At 36.6% G+C, this 25,227-nt stretch overlaps 1 protein-coding gene across 4 annotated transcripts; it reads left to right on the top strand.

Annotated features, from left to right (window-relative positions):
• Positions 1-797: 797 nt before the first annotated feature.
• On the top strand, positions 798-20,129 carry LOC128673677 (sodium-independent sulfate anion transporter-like). Of its 4 annotated transcripts, none has more exons than XM_053751685.1 (14): positions 798-992; positions 10,114-10,248; positions 10,822-10,892; positions 11,553-11,745; positions 12,457-12,561; positions 13,375-13,493; positions 14,091-14,253; positions 14,525-14,689; positions 15,337-15,498; positions 16,293-16,433; positions 16,735-16,880; positions 17,609-17,770; positions 18,293-18,446; positions 18,688-20,129. In XM_053751685.1, the coding sequence occupies exons 1-14, from the start codon at positions 956-958 to the stop codon at positions 18,738-18,740; spliced, it is 1,806 nt and encodes a 601-aa protein (XP_053607660.1). In that variant the 5' UTR covers positions 798-955; the 3' UTR covers positions 18,741-20,129. The 4 variants fall into 4 exon arrangements, with proteins under 4 accessions (XP_053607660.1, XP_053607661.1, XP_053607659.1 ...); XM_053751686.2 differs by lacking the exon at positions 798-992 and adding an exon at positions 4,276-4,542; XM_053751684.1 differs by lacking the exon at positions 798-992 and adding an exon at positions 8,807-8,932.
• The last annotated feature ends 5,098 nt before the right edge of the window (positions 20,130-25,227 follow it).

Here is a 25,227-nt window from a genome sequence, read left to right as displayed (position 1 = left end):
GCTACGAGATAGACGATACCAGCGGACACACAGTGTATTGATTGAGATATCCAAAATAAAAGAAATATTTTCTTTATGGTTTTAATTCAAATAGATATAAAAATGCTTCACATTTTAGGCTTCAAAATTTAAAGATAAACTCGCTCCAATAATTACGACTTATTAAAAGTTTCAAGTCTTTTTTTAACACTAAGCCTGTCGCCATCGCATAGCAATTACACAAATATAAATCACGTTGCTCTACAATGGTCGGTGCTCTTCTGTGGTCTTGTGCTCTTATCTTGTGTTACAAAATAGCTAATAATCCGTCGTTCAGAAGTGGAAAGAAATAAAGTGTTTTAAATACCTAAATAATTAAGCGAACGAGCGAGCGACCTACTTTCAAGAACTTTTTAATTGCACTATTCTATCAGAAATCTAATCTCTCATTTTTAAGCATTATATATATAGAAAAAGGTACATATAAGTTAGGTATAGGTACGACGTGTACTTACCATATAGTACTGATACAGTAGTCATTAGGCTACTAAGTCTTAAGACTTAGTATGATTACTATTAGTCCTGTAATTAATAATAAAAAGTTAAAGCATACTTAAAAATAAATTATGTTTTATCTTGTTCTGTCTATCTCAAATATTTTAAAGTGTGATAATGACAAAACATACTTTTATTTATAGTAAACTTTAACTTTTTATGAATAATGGTGTAAGGTGGCAATGGCAACCCAGATTACAATTGTCACTGTCAGTTGTCATTTTATGTCAGTGCTGGATTTTTTTTACAAAATGTCACACACAGCTGACCTAGTCGGAGGTGTTTTCAAGTTCTCCTGATTAGATGTTTTGTAAACAAATCAAACATAATATTGTTTTATTCCAATACATAGTTAAGATAATTTCATGGGGAATCGGAAATATATATTGCGTGTTTGTTTCGTTGAAAGTTAGCTGAAATTATGGAAACAGATGAAGAAAGAACACCTCTTATAGGCAGTAAGTTTCGTATCATAATAATATTGATTACCTACTAAATTCAGAAACAAACTATATAGAATCTATGTATATTTATGAATAGATGATTCTATAAACGTTTTGCGTGCTATAATGGGTAAATAAAGTTATGTCAACATTTAAATGTACGTACTTTTGCATTTACTGGTAGGGTGTAATCTAATTAATTGGGCTATTCTGATAATTACCCTCACATGACAGTACTTAATATTACTCATTATCATATTGTTACTTTGTTGGTTAGATAGTAGAAACTATTTATTTATTGGCACACAAAACAGTTTAACAACATAACATGTTAACTATTACACGACAAACTAAATATTAATTATTGTACTTATGAATTTATGGATAAAACTGAAAAGAAACACTTCTTAGTACTTTTTGAAGTAAAGTAAATACTTATTGCTATTTGCCTCTGTGGCCTTCTCTTGTGTTTTATCGGGGGTTGGCTTTAGAAAATGATATCTTGAGGGGCGAAATATTGGTCTGCCTTTCACTTCTTACTATTAATTGCATTTCATTGCAAATCACTTCAATAGTGGAAAGTATTACTGCAAACTATGACACTTCCAAAGACTGAAAATTACTTTGTTTCTAGAGTTAGTAGGTCTTTGTGTAACTAACAAACCTTTTAAATTTGTTAGTTACACAAAAACCTGAACAAAGTGGGCAGGTGAAGCAAGCAAGCAGCACAAATATGGCTGCAATGTTTGCCTACCATCAGGAGACCTGCATGCTTGTTTGCCTACTATGCTATAAAAAAAAACCTGAAAAAATTAAACATACAATATTTTATTGCCTTCATTACATAGACATCCACACATATTACAAAAAGTCCGTCTGTCTGTCTGTCTACAAATGTGATAAACTTTTGACCAATAAATAGATGGTGTGATTCCTGATAAACATACATTTATATTTTGGGGTAAATATGTAGATGGTTTCATAAACATTCAGAAGAATTATTAAATTAAAACTCCATCTTATTCATGGCAGGTAGTCTTTTATCATTACAATTAATTATGAGACAGACAAACAAGAGCTATTTCTTTACGATTTATTTGAATAAGGCTATAAAAAGATAACATCATCATTATGTGGGTTTTAAGTAATTTAACTAAAGAAAATCTCTTATATTAATTAATCTTCATTGCTTTATTGCTATATTAGTTAATATAACAGATATTTTGTATAAAAAAGGCTAATGACCTTCATTTAATAATAATATCAAATTGAATTATATTGTAATAATAGCTTTTTCCATTTGTTGTCATATAACTTTCACTATTAAAACTTGAATGCCCTAATTGTTATTCTAAGGAGTTTTAAAATGGTGTGTAAAGTTGTTAATACAACATTAGTGAACTTTTAAACTTACTAATGTAAGTTTAGTGTTACACACTCGACAATGTATATATATTTTACCACCACTTTCTGTCAGGTGGACTGCAAGTAGTGAATAATAGTAGTAGTATGATATGAGAGTGCATTAATTTTACTCTCTGAGTCTTTTGTGGGGTGTGGTACCGCCCTACAATAGTACCACTCCATATAAAACACACAACACCAGTCAAAGATGAAAAATGTGAAAATAAAATGTCTTAAATAAAATAGATGCGTATACATAAAAATATATAAAACGAGACATCACGGCGCGTGCGCAGGACTTTTCGCTTACGCCTTATTTATGTAAAGCAAGGTCAATCCTACTCGTGCCACATGAGTTTGTATACCAATCTGACTCATATATAGTAGTTTTCATCGTTCATCACTTGTTTCCGGTGAAGGAAAAACATCGTGAGGAAACCTGCACACTGGTTGATTATTAACTTGTGTGTGAAGTGGAGAAGGCAATGACAAACCACTTCATTAATAATGCCAAGGAAGTTGTTACGTGTGTTTCATTACATGTAATGACCTTGACCCTCAGTCATGAGGAATACGACTATGAAGAACACGGCATGATATTTTATATCGGATGTACAAAGTCTATGTCGGATGTAAAAAGAATACCGCACCGCTCCCGCAAAAATACTGCACCCGGCAAAATAACGTTCATTGAAAAGTGATCTTTATAGCGTCCTCGATAGACATATTTTACTTTGAAATCAAATAAGAAGACTGATCGCTGTCACCCACTCCCACTCGGCTTGACGTTCATTGAAAAGTGAGCTTTAAAGCGTCTATAGACACATAATAACTTACTACGTTTACTTTGAAAACAAATAATAAGACTGAGCACTGTCACCTTTAGTTATCAATGAAAAGTATGCCTACAGAGCACGCCTTAAAGCTCACATTTCAATGAACGTTACTTTGCCGGGTGGGAGCGGTGCGGTACAAGTGTAATGTATGTAATATATCTTTACTCATCACACGTCTGAAATTTATACGAACATTAGGAGGTAGTTGAGATTTAAATAAAAAAATTACAAACACTTCTGTTAATATCTACTAAGATAGCATAAAGCTAAGCTTAGTAATGATTGTAATGTACAAATATTTAAAAATACAATAAAACTTGCCGTGTCAGTAACTCGTCGTAAATGCCTTAGTAATTATCCATAGTATCTCACAACACTAAGGTCTGAAGCACACCACTCAAGCTATATAAGTAACTAGCTTTTGCCCGCAACTTCGTATGTGAGTAAAACTCCGTTTCCCGTGGGAATTTCAGCAAATCACTTCTTAGTTCTCCCGACACTGTCCTAGGAGCCTACACACCTAATTTCAGCTTTCTACGTCCAGTAGTTTTGGCTGTGCGTTGTCTGTCGGTCGGTTACACAGTAACGCAAGAGTTTTGTATAAGTATATAGATGTAGGCGCAATGCGTGATCAATGTCCTAGAAGATGGTACTATGGGAGATGTCATTTTAATTTTTACATGTACTAATAAATAAATAATTCAACATATTAATGTGTGTGATTTTCCTTGAATAGTAGTTTAAGTTAAGTTTAGATGTGTAAATGACTGTTAATTAATCACAAAATCAAATTAACTAATCTAGATTATATACACGTGGTAGTAGGTATATAACCGGGTATGGTACATAGGGTTCTTTTAATTCCGAGTAGCAGCTAGTAAACAAAGTTGTGATTTAACACCGAGTGCCCATTTAACACACCGTTTTATCGACATCATAATATCGCACGTAATTACAAACGATTAGCTCTTCCAATTTCAAAATAAATCGTAACCAGCCAGTCTCTTTCAGCTAGCAGTGGATCACTGGCCGTCTTCCATTTCCTTTAACAACCTATTCCCATATCAGTATCATTATATCCGCGGCCGGCACACATTCGTGCCACAAAAAAAGAACAAGAATAAAAAAAAAATCCCGCTCAGCCACTTGTCGTAAATTATTAATTAATTGAAGAAATCTTTGACATGTTGGCATGTGATTTATGACTTTATTGTGTTGATATTAGATTGATTTTCGGATGTGTTTTTTGAAGTTACGTTTGTGCTAGTTGTTGCTTATTGAAGTGGAAATGAGTGCTACAATCGTTTGCAATTCTGTTAATGGAGGTAAATATTATGCATGCTGCAACACCTTACTTAATAATTATAATATCCTTCTTTGTACTTCCATATTGCACAATTACAACACTGGTATTTTATTAAATTTATTTTAATTATTTGTAGGTACAGAAGAATAATCGGTGGTGGTGGTGTAATGGTTAAGACCTCCCTCCTGTGGCGTCCAAAGTCCCAGGTTCTAATCCTAGTCGTGCCACATGAGTTTGTATACCATTCGGACTCATGTATAGTAACTTTCATAGACCACCACTTGCTTCCGATGAAGGAAAACATCGTGAGGAAACCTGCGCACTGGTTGATTATTAACTTGTGTGTGAAATAGAGCAGGCAATGGCAAACCACTCCATTAATAGTGTTAAGAAAGTTATGTCTGTTTCATTTCACGTAATGACCACGACCCTCAGCCATGAGGAATACGACTATTAAGAACACGGCATGATATTTTATATCGCATGTACAAAGTCTGCAGCGCCCATGTAACAACTAGCTAGCTAGGTCTTGCAGGTTTCGGTGTTCACTTATCATCAGGTGGACCGCATCACCTTTTTACCTATTTGGTATGGTAGTATAAAAGTATAACTATATTAACTATCATTGGGGATTTGACTTGACTTTGATTTGATTAGAGCGATGGTTGACCCATGCGTCAACTTGTGAACGGGTGCTACCAGAGGGAACTGGTCATCTCGTTTCTCATATATTTTTATGTAATTTAATTGTGTTTCACATCGATATATATACTCTGATTACAATCATAACCTGTTTTGATATACCTATTCACTATGTACATTATAATAATAATAACTCATGGTCATATCATTTCATTGGTATATCCGGGAGCGGGTCTTGGCGGGAGACCTACACAACATCAAAATTCTCCAAAGGGCCTCTAGGTGTTGGATCCATATCCCCACGCAAGCCTCTCAAAGGACCGGACTATGTGCCGTGAATCCCAAAAGGAGATACAAATAATAATAATAATAGTTATTTATTTTAGGTAAAAACCCATACATTTGTACATTTACATATGTAAAATAAATACAATGTAATTATCTAAATGAAATAAAGTAAAAATAAAGCCACAAGGCGTATTTTCAGTCTTACAATGATCATTTTTTGTTAGGTTCCCGATGTGCTGTGATCCAATACCGCATCATCGGGCTTGTCAAGTCTTTACAAATTACTTTAAGAATGCTATTACTAGCGTCACGCAATCTGTCCCAGAAGGAAGATATACGTGACCTTATAATAGCAAAGAAATCGGGCATCCTCCCCTCAGCGAACATGCCCGACGCGCTGCAGTAGCGAGGAAGCTTCATAAGGATGCGGTATGCATTATTATACTGCACCCTTATGGTGCTGAAGGAAGACCTCTTATAATTATACCATAACTGACAAGTGTAGAAGCACTGGCAGTAAGCTCTAAAGAGGGTCTCCTTCACTTCTCCACTACATCTAGCAAAACGGCGCGCGAGCATGTTACACCGAACCGACAATGCCCGTCTCTCACGCTCCATATCTAAATCATCTTTACGGTCTCCAGTCACAATATGACCAAGATACTTAAACTGTTCGACAACTACTGAGCCATTCAATGTAACTTCGGTGACGTTCTCCGGACTCTTCCCCGCCCTGAAAACGAGCATCTCGGTTTTCGCTACATTATATTTTAGCCCATGAGATTTAGCATAACTCTCACAAACTGACACAACTGGGTGAGCCCATTGATCGATAGGCTGAGGAGAACCATGTCGTCCGCATAACTCAGGTTATTGAAGCAAACACCGTCAATATGGCAGCCAACCCTAGTTCCCCTCAACTCATCGATCAGTCCATTTACATACGCGTTGAAAAGATCCGGAGAGGTCAACCCGCCCTGGCGCACCCCGCATTCCAATCTCTAGGAATTGGATGTCGTGTCACCCCATTTTACAAAATTAGTCTGGCCTCCGTACCAGTACGTCAACAGCCGAACAATTGTTTCCGGAACTCCAAAGGAGCGCAGTTTGCTCCAAAGAATTTTATAATCCACCAGATCAAATGCGCTGCTAAGGTCCAAAAAGCATGCATAGACTGGTGTATCACGTTTGACGTAGTAGTCTGCAGCATATTTTAAACAAACAATAGCCGAGTCTGTTGACACACCGGGTCGGAAACCAAACCAAACTGTGCCTCGTCTATATTCAGATTCCGCAGCAGCTCAGGCTGAATCAACCGTTCAAATATCCTGCCCAAAATGGTGCCCAGGGAGATAGGCCGATAATTTTTCGATGAACTCAAGTCTTCTGTCCTATTTTTAACTATAGGTACGACTATTGTTCGCATGAGAGCCTCGGGGAGGTACGAATGTTTCAAACATAAGTTATAAAACACGCATAACCTAGACCAAAGAGGCTCTCCAGCATAAAGAACATGTTCTACACTTAAGTCATCGTGTTCAGGAGACTTGTCCTTTTTCATGCCACATACTGCCTTAGCGATGTCATCGGTACAAAACTGCATGACTGGTTCATCAGACAGCAACAGAATTTCGTTCTCTATCGTCCGCTGGCAATTGGGCATGGGTTCTTTTTTGAAATTGGTAGCAAATAATTCTGCTATCTCCCCTGGCCGTTGCAAGCCGTCCACAGTGATAGGTAAGCTTTGCTTCTTTTGTAGCTTTCCAAAATTTTGAAAAATTTTTATTCCTTCTGTGCATAGCCAAAATGTCCATTTTAATAATTTCTTCATTCTTAATACACCATTTCACTTTGTTCTTGAAAATCTTTCTGCTTTTTATCATATTAATATAAATGTCCCCCTTGGCCGGCTTGCCAGCCAACAACCAAATGTTGTATTGAAACCGGGCATTAAAGTGGGTTTCCTGGATATGGAGATTCCATCCGATTATAGGAGCCCGTCTCTTTGTGCCGATAGACCGCTTCTCTGAGCAGTCGATAGCACCCGACTGTAGAATACTAACAATATCACTAAACAGATCGTCAATCTCAAAATAGGCGTCGCCACTGTATATCGTAAATAAATCCTTGTCTGTCGTATCAATTTTAAAAAATTCTTTCTTACAATATTCATAATATTTATTTATTTGACTAGTATCTTTACATCCCCATTTTATATTTGGTTTATTTATTTCAAGCGCACGATTATGCCCCGAGTCTGCCCCACTGAACATTTCAAGATCACAATCAATGCACAATGGTACATGATCCGAGGTATAAACGCCATATAAAACATTTACTGACCTAACAGTTTCGCGGGCCGCTGTGGTGGTTATACAGTGGTCCAGCCACGAGCACGTACCGTGCGCTTTGCTCTGAAAAGTATCTGTAGGTGATGTGATGCCTAACATCTCTATATCAACACAAAAAAGTTCCTGTTCTGTGCAAAAATCCAATAATTCTTTCCCAAAAGGTGCACTGGGATCTGCGTTAAAATCGCCTAAAATATAAACTAACGGTACTTCATATTCTTCTAATATTGCATGCATTTTTGACAGACAGTCGGTAAACTCCGGTAGGTTATCAGTTTTGTCAGTAGGTAAATACATGTTGAATACAATAAAACATTGACTACCATTTCTTACAAATATAGTAATAATTCTATCACTACCACAATCAATAATAGACACATTCGGGAATCTAGACTTCCTCGACATTAAAGCTATTCCTCCATACGGACGGCCTCGAATAATGCCCTTGTTGGTGTCCATTGATGACCTGCTTACACAACCAAAATTGGTATCGACAGTATCCAACAGGCAGAGGTCATGTGGCATTAGACAGGTTTCCTGGAGGGCGACCACGTCAGCCGCACTGCATAAGTCCCTAACGTGTTGCATAGACGTTTTGACATTCTGACAATTGAACGTAACGATTTTACTAATTTTAGTCTTACTATCCATGTTAATTATTTTTGTTTACAGCAACAAAACGTTGTTTAAATCGTCGGAATATCAAATCTTTGCGCCAAAAATCCGTACTTAAAAATGTGTCCAAATCTTGTTTAGGCACAACAATTTTAATGGATCTAAAATCTAACTCTTTATGCTGAGATAATAACTGTACATCGATCGCTTCAGTTCCCATTTCATGTATATGCTCCTTGACGTCCTCTACGGTGCATGATGTTTTTAAGCGCGATAGATATATAGCTTCAGGTATTTGTGCTACTTGAAGTTTACTTAAACCTGTTGAGGTGCCGCATTTATTATTATTGCGCAACTGACGTATTCGCTTCTTGTTTACAACGCGCGTGAACCTCGTCTCCGTCAGTATCAGAATCAATTCTCGCATGCACGCTCATGTCGCGCATAGGGTTCGTGTTGGCGTGTCGATTGTCCGGAACCGGTCGGTCACTGCGACTGAGTATTGTGCGATAGGTAGGTGGGGAAATAATAGTTTCTATCGAGTCGGAGCGACGATGGCGGCGACTCATCTTCGATGTTGGGGAAGATAATGTTTTGTTATTTTTGCATATTTCCGTGTTACTGTCATCATTTCGTACTTTCGACTTTGATTTTTTCTTACTTTGTGTTAACTGCGGTTCTGCGTCCGTGTCAACCGAAGTGCAGGATTTCACATCTTGTGTTATATCTTTTCTTATAATATCAATTTCCGTTTTTGATACGTAGTCATTGCGTATATACTGGACATCAGACTTCAAAATAAGGATATCTTTTAATAGCCGTGTTACGTCAACGTGATCAAAACACTGGCGGCAATCGTTCCAAGTTTTTTGCAACATACGAAGGTTGTTTTTTAACATCCGTTTCCCTCAGGATTTTAAGAATATCCTTAATATTCTTCTTTCTTTTGTCGTCACCCTTCTTTTGTACATTTCTTATTCCTTCCGTGGATAGTGCGTTGTATAAATGGGATTTTCCGGCATCCACCTCTTCATCCGAGAAATTAGTGTCACAGATTTGAACTATAGAAATATCATCCATTACTTTAATTCTATTTTGGCAAAATGCCAAAAACCCGTTAATGACTAGTTGGTCCGACATTGTTTACGTTATGAGGTTTTGATATGTCGACGACATTATGTACTTTTATATATTATTAGAAAAAAACATTGTAAGAAACAATAATGGTAAGCCCTTCTGGCATGATAGCACTGTTCAAATGAGTTTGTTTCGGCATTTCTTCTCAGCAGTGGTCGTATAATAGCTACAAACTACTGGCATATCGGTATGCCAGTAGTTTGTAGCTATTATAGTACAAGATAGATATAGACTATAAATATAAAAATTGACGAGAAAAGTGCCTGTGAAGGTCTAATTTCTGAATAAATGATATGAATTTTGAGTTTGACAAGAATATTTAATGTTATACAATTTTAATGTAAGTAGTCTTGTACAGGAACCGAAAAAAACCAACTACTTTGACCCACGTGCAATTGTTATAGCCACTTAGTGTTCATAATTTAGGCTTCCAACGAGGGACCTCAACGATTACTTGGGACTATATGCATTTTTGGTATCATTAATTCACCATGTTCTGTCAGATGACAATAAAAGTTTGTGGCAAAAATGTGTACTTACCCTATTTTCCTTCACAGGTCCTCAAACTCGCAGTCGTATCCGTCGCACTGCAACGAGGCTCTGTAGTGTCGACTCGTGGAAGAGACGTGTGCCTATAACAATATGGCTGCCCAACTACTCGTGGGAGTACCTTCTGAGGGACATGATCGCTGGTAAATAAAAACAAATCATAAATTGTAGAAAAGTATTAGGAGCACAGAGTGTATGAGTACTCGTATGTGTGTGTGTACTGAAAATGTATTTTATAGCATCTATGCCATATTTAAAGAAAATCGGCCCAGCATCTGTTTAGTCATGGAAGCGTGACAGACAGACTTGCATTTATAAATATTATGGACTAGCTGTTGCCCGCGGCTTCGCCCCCGTAAACTTTTCACGGGATTAGTTTTTTTCCGGGATAAAGGCCGCCTATGTCCTCCAAACTATAAACTACATACATGCAAAATTTCAAGGAGATTGGTTGAGTAGACAGCGTGAAGAGGCAACAAACTTACTTTCGCGTTTATAATATTAGTTAGGATATAGAAAATTAATGTTATAAAAAATAACATTCCATTGATAGAAACGCTACACAAAATGGTATGGTCTCATGTAATGCAAATACGTAAGGTTCATTCCTATGCCTTGGATGGCGTCTTATCTGTAGAGATTAATATAATTATCATCTCGTTCATATAACTTGTAAATCTTGTTATTTTTATGTGTTATACCTATATTTTTTCCAGGTATAACGGTTGGGTTGACGTCCATACCCCAAGGTATAGCGTACGCCATCGTGGCCGGAGTCCCACCTCAAGTAAGCCACCAGTCAATGTTAAGATAACCCGGCTCGATACTATACTTACTTAGTATCTACACAGTTTAATGAGATTCATATCGCTGTTCGACGGCCTTGCTAATGGGGACAGGCGCCTGCGTTGACAATCGAGTCAGGTTCTATTTACTGCGCTTCGAAAGTCAGCGGTAGACTTAGCTATTTCGTTGTGATGTTGAAAAAAAATATTTATTTTGTTCTTTATTTGAATGAAACTTTTTTGTTATATAGCTTTATAGCTTTATAGCTATATAACAAAAACTTTTCATTAGAATCCGTCCAGTAGTTTCGAAGATTAGCGTGTACAAACAGACAAACAGACAGATATTTTTTTTCAAATTCTGACTCCATCGCCTGACTTCGTTTTTATGTAAATTTATTCAATGTACAGAATTTATTTTTCTACTGTTTTATTATATGTATTGATTATATAAAAGCCTGGGCAACATATAGGGTATAAATTCTGTCTATCAGTATGATGAGCATCATCTGTATGTGTGTATAGGTATCGTTACGCTTTGTCTGTTCAATAAAATTTCTCTAATAATTTTGACTCTTTACCAAAAATTGTTCGGCCACGCGATCGAAGTCGCGGGCATCAGCTAGTCTAAAATATAATGATTATAATCATCTTCGTTCCAGGTGGGTCTCTACTCCAGCATCTTCCCGGGGTTGGTCTACATGATATTCGGCAGCTGTAAGGACGTCACGGTTGGCCCCACCGCCATATTGGCCGCGCTGTTGGCCAAATATGTGGCCAAGAGCGTGGACTTCGCGTACTTGGCCGCCTTTTTGTCCGGGTGCCTCATTTTGCTACTAGGGGTGCTGCAGTTGGGTGTGTGATACAAGCTTTATACAGGGTCACTGGTGTCAAACGAAAAACCTCCTAAAGACTACTTGGGTACATCAAAATAAGCAACTTTTATTCCACGACTTTTCGTGATTCGTAATTTTTTTTCATATATAAAAAATACAATCTAATTTGCGATTCTACATCATGAGACAGTACAGTAGCGTTATGTAGCGGAACATAGAGTTAACCTTTTACAGAAACGACATAAAAACTAAAAAAAGGAAAATATTTCTATTTATTTTAGTTTTTGTCAAAAGTAGAACAAAAGTCTCTAGTACCTTATGCGCCTTTGGAAGGTTATGCGTTAGATACCAGTAACCCTGTATATATTTATTTTATTTAAACTTTATTGCACGAATATACATAAATAATATATACCTATTGTACATAACGCCCTACTTTTAACTCTATGGAAATAAACATAATTTCTTCTGTATCAGAGCCAATAACTTTTGTTCGTAACTCGTACTGAAAATTAGGCTTTTATCTGAAATGTATTTTATATTGACATTTTCCATACATCATAAGTACTTTACGACAGATTCATCTATTTAATTCGAAATATGTGGCTGTTTTTTTATTTACTCTTTATTTGTATTTGAAAAGAGTATGCAATGACCTTAGAATTATAGTACTAGGCGTTAGTACATAATGTCTCGATGGCGACGGCTGACCAAATATGATCATTTGCAGGGTTCCTGCTGGACTTCATATCCAAACCAGTTATAAGCGGTTTTACGACCGCCGCTGCGCTTCAGATCGGAGCGGCTCAGCTCAAGACATTGTTTAGAATCAAAGGTTTGAAACAATATGAACATCGGTGGCGTAGTGGTAGTGTGCTTGCCTCTGAACCGAGATGTCCCGGTTTCGATTCGCCGGTCGGGTCATTATGGAAAATGATCTTTTTCTGATTGGCCTGGGTCTTGGATGTTTATCTATATATGTATTTGAGTTAGTATCCCATAACACAAGTCTCTAACTTACTTTGGGGCTAGCTCAATCTGTGTGATTTGTCTTAATATATATTTACTTATATTTGGTACAATATTATCATAGTCGATCCACCTACTTGATTCATAGAGTCGAATTTTGAATACTTCTACGCAGGGCTGTATTTGGGGGCTTAGAGGGGGAAGGGAGGGAGAGGGAAGAGGGACGCTCCTAACGCTATACGACGCGTTGAGAGCTGGGCTGTAACTTTTAGAAAAAAATATACAACACAATCTGTATTACTGTACACTTACTGTATTACTGTATTGTCAACGCTGTATTTCCTCTCAGCAGTGGTCGTTCCGAAATGCCAGTAGTTTGTAGCTTGTGAGAAATAACTATAAATATAAAAATTGACGATATTGACTAGTGCCTGTGAAGGTCTAATTTCTGAACAAATGATTTGAATTTGAATTTCTGGAGGCAGGTCACCTTTAGCCAGGCTGTCGAACACCTGTATGAATTTTATTAAACTGTGGCATTGATGATATAATATAATAACTTTAACTAATTATACAAATCTCCCGATTACTCTGCGTTTCTTTCTACGCAGAGTAATCGTAAGATTTGTATTCAAAATTCGACTTTAGGAAACAAGTGAATATTTTTTTTATATTCCAGGATCTTCAGGCGACACATTCATCTCAGCTTTGATCAATTTCTTCAAACACATCACTACAGTTCAGCTGTGGGACACACTACTCGGCATATTGTCTATCGTCGTGTTACTTCTGCTTAAAGTAAGTTTACTACTCGCTCCCATGGGAATTTCGGTTTAAAAAGTACCCTATGTGTTATTCCAGGTTATATACTACCCGTGTACCAAATTTCACAACAATTGGTCCTGTAGATTTAGCGTGAAAGATTAACAAACATACACACATGCGTCCTCACAAACTTTCGCATTTATAATATTAGTCGTGTTAATTCTGTTTAAAATAGGTCTTATATAATATATTGTGGAGCTATTTTAGCTAAATTGTTTGCTTTTGGCCTCAAGTGTCTTTAAGAACAATATTGTTTTTGCAAAAATGTAATTTTTGATACAAACTTTTATTTTCGTTAGAGAGATCTTGTTTGCTTTAAAAATCACGTCCGCGCTGGAAACCGTTGAAGAGTTCCCTCGTTGGAAGCTGGTCCTGGATTCCGCATATTATAAAAAAAAACATTGTCAACCAAACTAGACAGTAACCAAAATTTCAGCTCAATCGGTTGACACCTGCCTAAAAATTGAGTTGTATTTTACACCTGAACACCTGTTTTTCCTACCATCAATACTACCGCAATTAAAATAAAAAGTTATAAGATGGGATTGTTTTTATAACATTTCCTTTCAGATATCGAAAATCTCGGTGAGCGATTCGTCACCAAGATGGCGGGTGGTGACGTCACAAGTCTGGGTGTATCTAGTCCGCGCCAGAAACGCGATCGTTGTGTTCATAGCAGCTATTATAGCCTATATACTTAAGGCGAAGGGATTCACGCCTTTCGCTCTTACTGGTAAGATATTATTTATTTATTTTTTCTAATCGAAAATAGAAAATATTCATTATGGTTTTGGAGATTCTGTCGTGGTTTTATGACCGTCCGCTTGTCTGATTGCAGTCCTCTTTGGGAATGTTTTTGATGCCTCTTAGCATATAGCATAGTCGCCTCCTATGACCTTCACGATAGGATATCGAGTGAACCTATTTAAGGCGGGAACCACACTCCTCTTTCTGAGAATGTCAGTGAGATTTTGTGATTTATTTTCAAGTTTTATTATATTTAGGCACAATCGACGGCGGCCTCCCCCATTTCGGCCCCCCACCATTTAGCACCACAGTGAAAAACAAAACCATAGACTTCGAGGAGATGTTATCTGTATTCGGCGTGGAAGGGCTGGTGATGCCGCTAGTCGCCATTTTGGAAAGCATCGCTATTGCTAAGGCTTTTGGTGAGTCAGATTTTGTTTAAGTAGTTTTGATCATTTGAAATGGCGAACTTAATCGCCATTTATATATAACTAGCTGCGCCCGGGACCTCGCTCCTGTAGGAATTTAGGGATAAAAAGTATCCAGGTTATATTCTATCCGTGTACCAAATTTCATAACAATCGGTCCAGTTGATTTTGCGTGAAAGAGTAACAAACATGCACTTATGATATTAGTAGCATAAGTAGTAGATTTATATGTAGTTTTAATATTGGTTATTGCCCTTGATTTTGTCTACTTAAAAGTAACCCTGAGATAAACTTTTTAAGATATAATAAAAATAATGTAAGTAACTTGTCTACAATTAAAATTAAACTTGCTGTGAACGAAATGTGTGTGCGCTTTTTTGTTTCGAATTGTGGCTGGCTACGTAGACGAGTATGTTACATTTTCATGAAATAATCGAGCTCACACTCTATGAAGTTGGTGTGCACCCGCCTTTATAATAATGAGTTTCTTCCGACATTCTTCTTTGTATAGTGGTCGTTCCTAAATGCTAGTAATGTGGCCTTGAGATATACTTAATTTGAAACTTGACGTGAAATAGTTACATGTGAACGTCTGAGTTTTTAATAAATGCACTGACTTTGACAAAATGTAATATTTCCAGCCGGGAGTCGAACCGTAGACAACACACAAGAGATGATAGCGATCGGCGCGTGCAACATGATGGCGTCGTTTGCCCAGAGCATGCCCGCCACGGGCTCCTTCACGCGGACCGCTCTCAACCACGCCAGCGGAGTTCTAACGCCCGCCGGATCGTTCTTCAAGGGTGAGAAATTACTTCTCTTAACTTATGTTGACCTAGTATTTTAGATAGATAGGTAGATAGACAAAATCTTTATTTGTAGCCACAACACAAAATACACAACACATACAGGGTTTTCATATTAATGTGTGTTGCAGCAATACAAAAAGGACACAACTCAGCGGGACTATTACCCGGGGGGGCAATACACTGATTTTCAGTTGTGACCTTAAGGTACCTAGATGCGAGAGCGAGATACAAAGACGATGATAATGGGAAGTGATTGCTATTCAATAATTGACCACACAGATTACCATATTGATATTTTAGTTTTCATGCCTAATACAGTCGAAATTTGTCATCGTTTACGTTTGCTCAAAGTATTATCATAATGCGCTACTGGTTTCTTTTCTCACTCTCTCTTTTTCTCTTATCACCTTCGCGTGTTTCTGTTTGGTAGGATTCAATCAGTACTAACTGCACTCTGGGTCTATGCAGCCCTGGAAATTTCAAGACAAAAAGTTGCCATGTGTTGCTATTCCAGGTTATATTTTTACCCATTAAATGTAATTTCCCGCTAATTGAATGCAATCCATTCTTTGGTTGAGTAACAAACATCCACACACACATCCAAATTTTCGCATTTATTATATTAGTATAGAAATCTTGTATGAAGTTAGCATTACTAAATTAAAGCTTAATTCTTGTATGAAGTTAGCTTTACTAAATTAAAGCTTAATAAAGATTAGTAAAGAGAGATCTCTTTACTAATCTTTATTTTGAAAAACTTTTCTGTAAATATGTCTGTTTGTTTACAGCGATGCTAGTCCTACTGGCCGTAACGCAACTATCCAGTGCATTCTACTTCATCCCTCGCGCTGCTCTAGCGGCCATCATCATGGTCGCCATGATGTCCATCATAGAGCTAAACATCGTCAAGACTTTATGGAAGAACTCCAGTAAGTTTATGATGTCCTAGTATTTCTATTACTTTTACTTATCTCACTAACAAGACATATCATCTGCGGGGATACGACTACTATTTAACGACATACCGACTTAACTGCTGCTACCACCCCACTAACTATCCGCGCGGGCGAGATGTAAACTTTACGAAAAATTACACATGTAAATGCATGTAAACATCTAATTCTACAATGCTCTATGCATTGTAAGATTTGCCGTTTACACGTGAATTTCTTGCAAAATTAAATTTGTTTCGTGCCACTTTCGTAAACTGATTCTAATGGCCGCCCATAGAATTGGAGCTGGCGGTATACACGGTGAGCCTCGTGGTGGGCGCGCTGGCGGGGCTGGAGTACGGCATCCTGGCGGGCGCGGCGGCGGACGCGGCGCGCGCGCTGCACGCCGCCGCGCGGCCCGCGCTGCACGTCACGCAGTTCAAGGTGACCTCTTGGAGGCTCATGATTGCCTGGTATTTTGCTCTTGGATTTGAACTGCTGCATTAAAAAATATTTAGGCAATGTGAGGTACCTATACTGTTTTAGGAAAGCTTTTGATAACTCATGTTTTTCTAGTATTCTGCTCCTATCTTTGACCTGTTACTCCGTGCTGGCATGACGCCGTTTTATGTTTCCGAAAAAAAGTTCGTCAGGAACCCGGAAAAATAAACACAGGTAGAGTGTATACTTTATTATTCCGTGGGCAAGGAACACATAATAAAAATATGGTCTCCAGCTTTGCGTCATACGTACGTGATGAAAAAAATGACAAAGGCCTTCGTTTATTATAATTCTAATCTTCAAAAGGCTTCAAATACAAGATTGGTGAAAATTACAATGTGTGAGGTACCTATTCATTTAGTATTTGTTTCTGTTTTTGTTCAAGATAAGCTTTTGATAACTCATGCCTCTTCTGGTATTCTGCTCTTAGCTTTGACCTGCTCCATTATACAATGTAGGGTATTTAATATTGTTGACCTTTCGTTTCTGTTCAACTCTTAATAATAACTCAAGATCTCCTGGTACACTGCTCGTGGCTTTTATCTCCTTTATTCCTCCTTATTTGACATTGTGTTTTTTGTTTTTGTTTCTTGATAACTTTGATAAATATATTTTTAAAACTAACTTTAACTTAGATAAATGTGCAAATGACAATTTCTCATCATCACCAGGTGGGGAACCAGGACTGCATAGCCCTGATGCCGCTAGGCGTGCTGTCGTACGCGTGTGCTGAGTACATCACACATTCGATCAGGAAACACGCACTCATCCCCACTCAGCTAGTCGTGATTGACGGCAGACATTTGCATTCCATTGATCTGGGAGTTGCCGAGGTCAGTTACTCTTTGGACTTTATGTTAACCTGGTATTGGCTGTTTCTTTAGTCTTTAGTTTTTGGCGCATGAATCGCAAATAATCAGCTATGTAATAATTACTATGCGACTAATTAAGTACCAATGTAACAGTACCTACCAATCAATGTTTATTAACTTATGGAATCAGGCATCTTAAGGGTAAATAATAGACAACTACGATTGACACAATCGCGTAGTGTGCAACCTTGTGTACTTTGCAATGCATAAATTATAATAATTGTTAGTTCATTTTTATATGTACAAAAACACATGAAAAGTACATAATCAACAAAATGGTCATTATTAATAAAAATAAAAACTAAATTGCAATTTCAATTTTTACCATCGATTATTTTTGCATTGAGACCAACTATTAAGGCGCTGTTTGTCGTCGCGTCACAATGACTCGATGTGATTGGTTGCTTGTGTCTCACCACGAATCCAGCCGTTTTTACAAAACACATAAAAATATATAGTTTAAACAATATATATTTGTTTCAGAATCTATTAACTGTGATATTAGACTTAGAGCGGAAACAGCACAAGTTTTTGCTGTGGAATTTCTCAGAGAAACACCAAAAATTGTTTAAAGAACTGAATCCGCAGTTTGGGAGCAGACTAGTCAACGGGCCTAGTATAGACCAACATGTTTTAGGTAAGTTTGTTAAAATCAAAATCAAATCATTTATGCAGAAATTAGGCCTTCACAGGCACTTTTTCACTTCATATTCTAAATTGAATTATATTTATCAAAGCTATAAACTGCTAGCATTTCGGAACGACCACTGCTGAGAAGAAATGCCGAAAGAAATTCATTCAAACAGTGTTGGTCCCTATTATGTCAGACCCATAAAGCTTTTAATGTTTTTTTTTTTTAATTTCTCGTTTGTTTTCAGGTCTGGACTTAATCAGAAGAGGTAACGGTTTGCTAGTTAATGCCATAGATTAAATATCATAGATAAGATTATAGTGATCAAATACATAATAAGGTATTGATAAACAAATTGTCGTAGAACAGGGAATCGAACTACTTGAATATTTTAAAAAATACTGAAGTTATTGTGATTTATCAATACGTGTGATTTTTTGGAGGTCAATAAAATCAGTGATAATTATGGTGTTTCACTTATTCTGAGCAATTAAAGTTCTGTTGAAAGATATTATTTTTGTTACCAACCCATTAACTGAAAAATATACTTAATTTATGGGTATACAATAAAGGTAATAAATAAAAAATCGATAAATTACACTATCGGTAGTACGACTAGTACTATGGTATGATATTTTTAGTAGGAATACTATAATATACCTAATTAATATGCGGAATACCTCCTTAATTTATATAAATAGATTCGTTTTTGTATTTATCTTTATAGAAAAATCTCATAAATAGAATATTGGAAGGTGAGTCTTCCGAAAATGAGTGCTGACATTCCAAATACTTTATTATTTCATGATTATCTAATAAAAATAAATGTTATATAGTTAATTTTATTAGATAATCATGATTTAATATAAGTGTATTTTGAAGTAAAATAGAGTAAAACCTATAAAGTTACCGTGATACACGATTCTTTTTATTTCAAATTGTTATTTGAATATAAATATATCTGATTGTTACATTGTGATGGAGTCGTAATAACATTGAAAAGATTATTATATATAGATTAAAGAAATCATAACTTCTTTGGAAAAATCAAGGAGTTCGTCATACAATAATAATTTGCAGTCATCAATATAAAATCAATAAAGCCATCTTAACCATTGTTTCTCCGAAACTAAATTTACGAAAATAGTTTCGAAATGTTAATTTCGTCGAAAATTTCATGGTTAAACGTAAACTTTTATGTATTGTAAAACTTGAAGCTGATACGCGAAATTTTGAAGGAAATTAACGCCATTTTTATGTACTTACATTAAGGACCTGTTTCACCACTCTCTGATAAAATATCAAATGGTAATCTGACAGTTAAACTAACCACTATATACATCTGCCCGATATGATTGGCCAGTTGGCCGTATTCAACACTTGTGAAACACAGTTTATAACGCCATCTTTCATCATCAGATTTAATATGTTGCATTTAGGCTATCTGATACTTTATCAGCAAGTGATGAAACAGGCCACAACCCTAGTAATTTTCTGAAAGTTCTAGATTTTGGTTATTTTGTGGTAACATTGCTTTGTATTTTAATTAGTAGTTGATAAAGTGTCACGAATTTATTTTGCTATTAAAATATATTTACATTGTGATGTGAATGTTGAGTGAATTATATTGGCAAAGCCACCAAAATGTTTATTTTGTATGTTAAATTTATTAAAATAATTTTGATATTATTTGTTTGACTTATTAATTCCCATTCTCTCCTTTTACTAGTACCCGTACTAGAGGCCGTCCCGGCTTTGCTCGGATAAAACCATACTCCTGAAAAGTTTGTTTGTCTCTGTGCCAAATTTCACCGAAATCGTTCCATTCGTTTTTACTTTGTAATTTTATAGCACGAAAATAAATTGAAATTAATACAAGATTCATGAACAACAGCGGAGTTATATCGTGTAGGGATCTCACAGTCAACCGGCGATAGGTTGGGAGAACATATATACAATACCTGTATTTATATATATAATTAGTGTGGATATGGATTAGTTTTAGTAGCAGCGGTCAAATGGTTAAAACGTCCGCCGGTGAACCGAAAGTTCCAGGTTCGAATCCTCCTCATTTCACGTGAGCACAGAGTACTACTTAAAGTACCTAATATATACTTAAAGTAACGCGAGTCAATCAAATTCATTCATAATACATGTTGTAAATACTTATTTGTTCAATTTGTCTGGCAATTTGCCTACGCATTCAGCTTTTCTCAAACGATCATTATAATATGCCACAACCACAGGATTACGACGATTGAACGGTACAAATTATCGTATATTTATCGGATTATTTGTGAAACATTATAGATGTCGCGTCGAGATTGCGCGCCATTATTCAGCGGGGTTTAACTCGCTGAATTTTAACTGGGAGACGCAAGAGCTCCGTTTACACTCACTTGACGGACGAGGGATTTACGTGTTTAGTGCGGATGGTTATGTTAAGTTTAACCTGAATCCTAGATCACTCCATATCTGCCCGTGGACAAATGGTATTGAGGATTGACGTCAGGTAGGCGGTCGATTGTAAAATGATAACTGAATCTTCAAAATTATAAGGTTTATTTTTTTAAATGTTCCCGTGCTTCGTGGTGCCATAACCCTGAATGTGATCGGGAATACGCGATGATGATGACATGAAATAAATATATTAGGACAAATCACACAGATTGAGTTAGCCCCAAAGTAAGTTCGAGACTTGTGTTATGGGATACTAACTCAACGATACTATATTTTATAACATATACATATATAGATAAACATCCAAGAATCAGGCAAATCAGAATAAGATCATTTTCCGTCATGACTCGACCGGGGATGGAACCCGGGACCTCTCGGTTCAGAGGCCACTTTACCACTTCGCCACCGAGGTCGTCAAATGAAATGAAATGAAGGAAATATAAATGAGAAACGCAGGAGCAATTGGACAGACTATGGCGACATCAGGCCACGCAAGGGCAGGTCATCATGTTGAACTGCTAATACTGAAGTTATTTTTATTTACACAGTGAATATCCATAGACCTGGGTCGTAATTTACAAAGTTTAAGAATTTAATTTCATGGAAGTTTTTTTTAGTAAGCACCTACTTCTAAGCCAATTTATTGCAAAACATAATAATAATATGTATACATAAACCTAGTTTAATGTGTTCAGACAATGGAATTAGTAGTTACTCCGACCGAAGTACTTACTAAGTCCATGGTTCCGACTTACACTTGATGATCTGAAAGTTTGTCTATATATTTATTTATGTACACAATATAAAAGTGTAAATATATAAAACTTTCAAATAGGAAATTAAGTACAATGGTACGACTTCATTGTGAAATTTAATCTATAATTATTGTACCATAGATTCCGGTGTTATTATATATTTTAGATGAACTTGCTTGCAACTTGCAGCTCGTTCAATCTCGTTCAACCATCAAACTGAACGCGGCACGAAGATGAAATCCTTGCTTAGTATTTACGATTTAAAATAAACGGTTGGGATTGGAGCGCGGGAAGCGACCGGCAGTGGGGGAGGTTACCACCAACAATGGCTTTTAAAATGTATATTTATTCAGAGCTAGCTATAGAAAGCTATCTAAGCCTTATAGGAAGTTTGGGAATTCAATTTAAACAGATTAGTATGCTTCCTTGAATTAGGATTAGTCTGTTTTTTCTTGGGCTTCTTTTGGGTAGAAAACTATGTCACATAAACAAGACACTTGTATGTTTGATCGGGTTGTACAGGGTGATTTCTTATACATTGGCATTACTTTGCATGCTCAGATGTAAACTCATGTTTTTCTAAATGTAAATAATCTTTGTCTTTGTTAGTTCATGGTCACTGAACAACTTTTCGTATGGAATCAACCTTGAAATCGCGAAAAAAAAACTATCAGCTGATCCATACATTTTTCAACAAGTTAGGTACCTATAAAATTTTGTATTGAACAGCTGACTTTTTTCGCGATTACGGAGTTACACCCATACTAAAAGTTGTTCAGAATCATGGTCTAAGCATGTAGACAAAATAATTCAATTAATAAAAAGTCACCCTGTAGAATATATAAATATATATGTAGGATCTTGTCTGAGTATATATTTATAAATAATTATACTCGGTATTTGACAAAGATTATTTATTTAAGGGCTGGTAAATCACGAGCAATACATTTTAAAATCCAACAGCCAAGAATCGTCCATGACAGCATTTGTTTTTTTTTAAAGAAAAGAAACATCGCGCAGGCGCGAGCTCGTCGTTACAGCGCATGCGCGTAGACATATATAAATATACATAAATTTAACGAACTACATATTTTGCCATTACAATACCAATATATATACATAGTATGGTCAAGATTGGCTGATGAACACCCTGTGTTGTCAGCCAAAAGGAGTCAGGTTCATTTATTTCCTTCATTTTATTGACAAACTGTAGCTTTAACATTTTAAAATGTTTTGTTGAAAACCGGAGTGGGCCTCGCTGCTGTTAAATGAAATGTATTTTCTAATTGATAAGTAAAATTTCCAATTTTGATCACTGATCCAATTATTGTAACCCGCTGAAACCTAATTGTGTATGCGTCATACGAAAGTAATACTGTTTGATGTTGACAAACCTATAGTTATATTTATCCCGGGTTAGTAATATAAATTAAATATATATATATTAATTAAATTCGCGTTGGATGTTTTGTTTATTTTTTTATTATAATTTAAAATTTCATATGAAATACAAGATTCTAAGTATAAGATAGAAGTACCATATAATATGTTTACACGTCAGTTTTTATATCGTACACGCCTCGTGTAGCATTTCGTAGAACGTCTACGAAATGTCTACGAGTCGTCTACGAGTTTTGCTACGACTGTCTACAATTAATGTTGAAATTGGGTTATTCTTATTAGTATCTCTCTCTCATCGTCGCGTGTTCCACGTTGTGCTCGGGGCTGTGACGCCGCGAACCCCGCGTTCAGCGTAAAAAGTAACCTTAAAATTTTAAGATTTGGCTTCGATCTCACAACCTGCCTACCTGACGTCAACCCTACGAAATGCTGTTGTTGTTTATCAGCTGCCAAAGTTAGTTGTCTATTACAAATCTCAACATATCATAGGATAGACATAAACATATCACATAGAAATTACGACGTTGGCAAGAGCAGGCAAAATTATCCGCTACATACCACGTCATACATATTTTAATCCGTGTTTACTGTCTCTGTAAAGCGAACTTTACATTGATTGGATCATAATAGCTGGTTGTGACGGGCTGAAGCGCCTGTGGTCGGTTCCAGGTTGTAATTCCCCGGCCTCTTGAATACAACCTGACTCACATTTGAGTGAGAAAACTAATGTGTTTGTATATATCATCACCTGCTTAAGAAATTATCGTCAGTAAACCAAGCTTGCACACAGCATTGCCTGCAAAGCTCGGATCATAAACTAGGTTATTTTCAAATTTCATCAAATTCTTTATCTCTTGCCTGTGATGACGTCTGCTTCAGAGACGTGGCCACTGACTATGAAACTAGTCCATAAGTTGAAAGTTGCCCAACGTGCTATGGAGAGAGCTATGCTCGGGATCTCACTGCGGGATCGTGTCCGAAATTAGGCCATCCGACAGAGAACGAAAGTCTCCGGCACAGCCGAAAAAGTCAGCAAGCTGAAGTGGCAATGGGCTGGCCACGTCTGTAGAAGAACGGATAACCGCCTCAGTAGACGTGTTCTCGAGTGGAGACCACGCTTACGTAAGCGAAGTGTGGGCCATCCACTGGTTAGATGGCGTGATGACCTGCGTAAGGTTGCAGGGTACGACTGGATTCGAAAAGCCCAAAACCCACAGCAGTGGCGCACCTTGGGAGAGGCCTATGTCCAGCAGTGGACTGCTCCAGGCTGATGATGATGATGATGGGGTAGACAGAATCAAAATCAAAATCAAAATCAAATCATTTATTACAGATTTAGATACAGAACCAAGAAGCGCGAGGCTCATTATTGGAATTGAGATTTATTTTTTATTAAAAAACTTTATTACATAAACTTAGACAAAATATACACAAATAATCAACTTAACCTTTCCCTTAATTGAGAGAGAAGAAGCATTTGGGACATTGTATACTTTTTTTTGAAGCGATAACTCCACACCACGGAAACAAAACAATTCAATATCATACTTCCCTAACAAAACGTGCGTGGAAATTCAGTTAAACCTCAATCCTAAAACCAAGTCCATGTGTTCGGATCCTTACTGCGCCCAAACATCGAGTGTCTGTTTGTCAGTGCGATCACGTACTCCTTAATTTACGAGCTCTGCAACTCGCGAAAACATAAAGAGGAACATGCCAATTCTTTGGGCCTGCAAGGGACTTTATTTCGAAGTTCTCACTGAGAATTTATGGGAACGGATTTTAATTTTAAGTGAATTTGTTACTAACATCTGAATAAACAGTTATTATTGTTTTATTGTTATAATTTCATACTGTTTTAACAATTCAAGATGTAGCGAGCATATAAAAGCAATGATTGTCTGGAGATAAGTAAAAGTATTATGTCATTGTATTATAATATAAAAATAAACAAGTCAGCTCGGTAACTATGTATGTACATACTGGAAGGGACTAGGTTTGGATACAGATTATAATAATATTTATACTGTAAATTTATGACAATGTTGTTGTAAAATCATAACTAACTTTGAAATTTAAACGTTCATTTATTGCAGGCTTCAAAGCATTACAGCCAAGAATGATACCGTAAACAGGACGAGAGAGAGGGACTATTACTGTTTTAATTATAT

This window comes from Plodia interpunctella, chromosome 11 (assembly GCF_027563975.2).
Source record: "Plodia interpunctella isolate USDA-ARS_2022_Savannah chromosome 11, ilPloInte3.2, whole genome shotgun sequence".
Lineage (NCBI taxonomy): Eukaryota > Metazoa > Arthropoda > Insecta > Lepidoptera > Pyralidae > Plodia > Plodia interpunctella.
The sequence above is the reverse complement of the archived record's forward strand: the minus strand, read 5'-3'. Positions and strand labels throughout refer to the sequence as shown.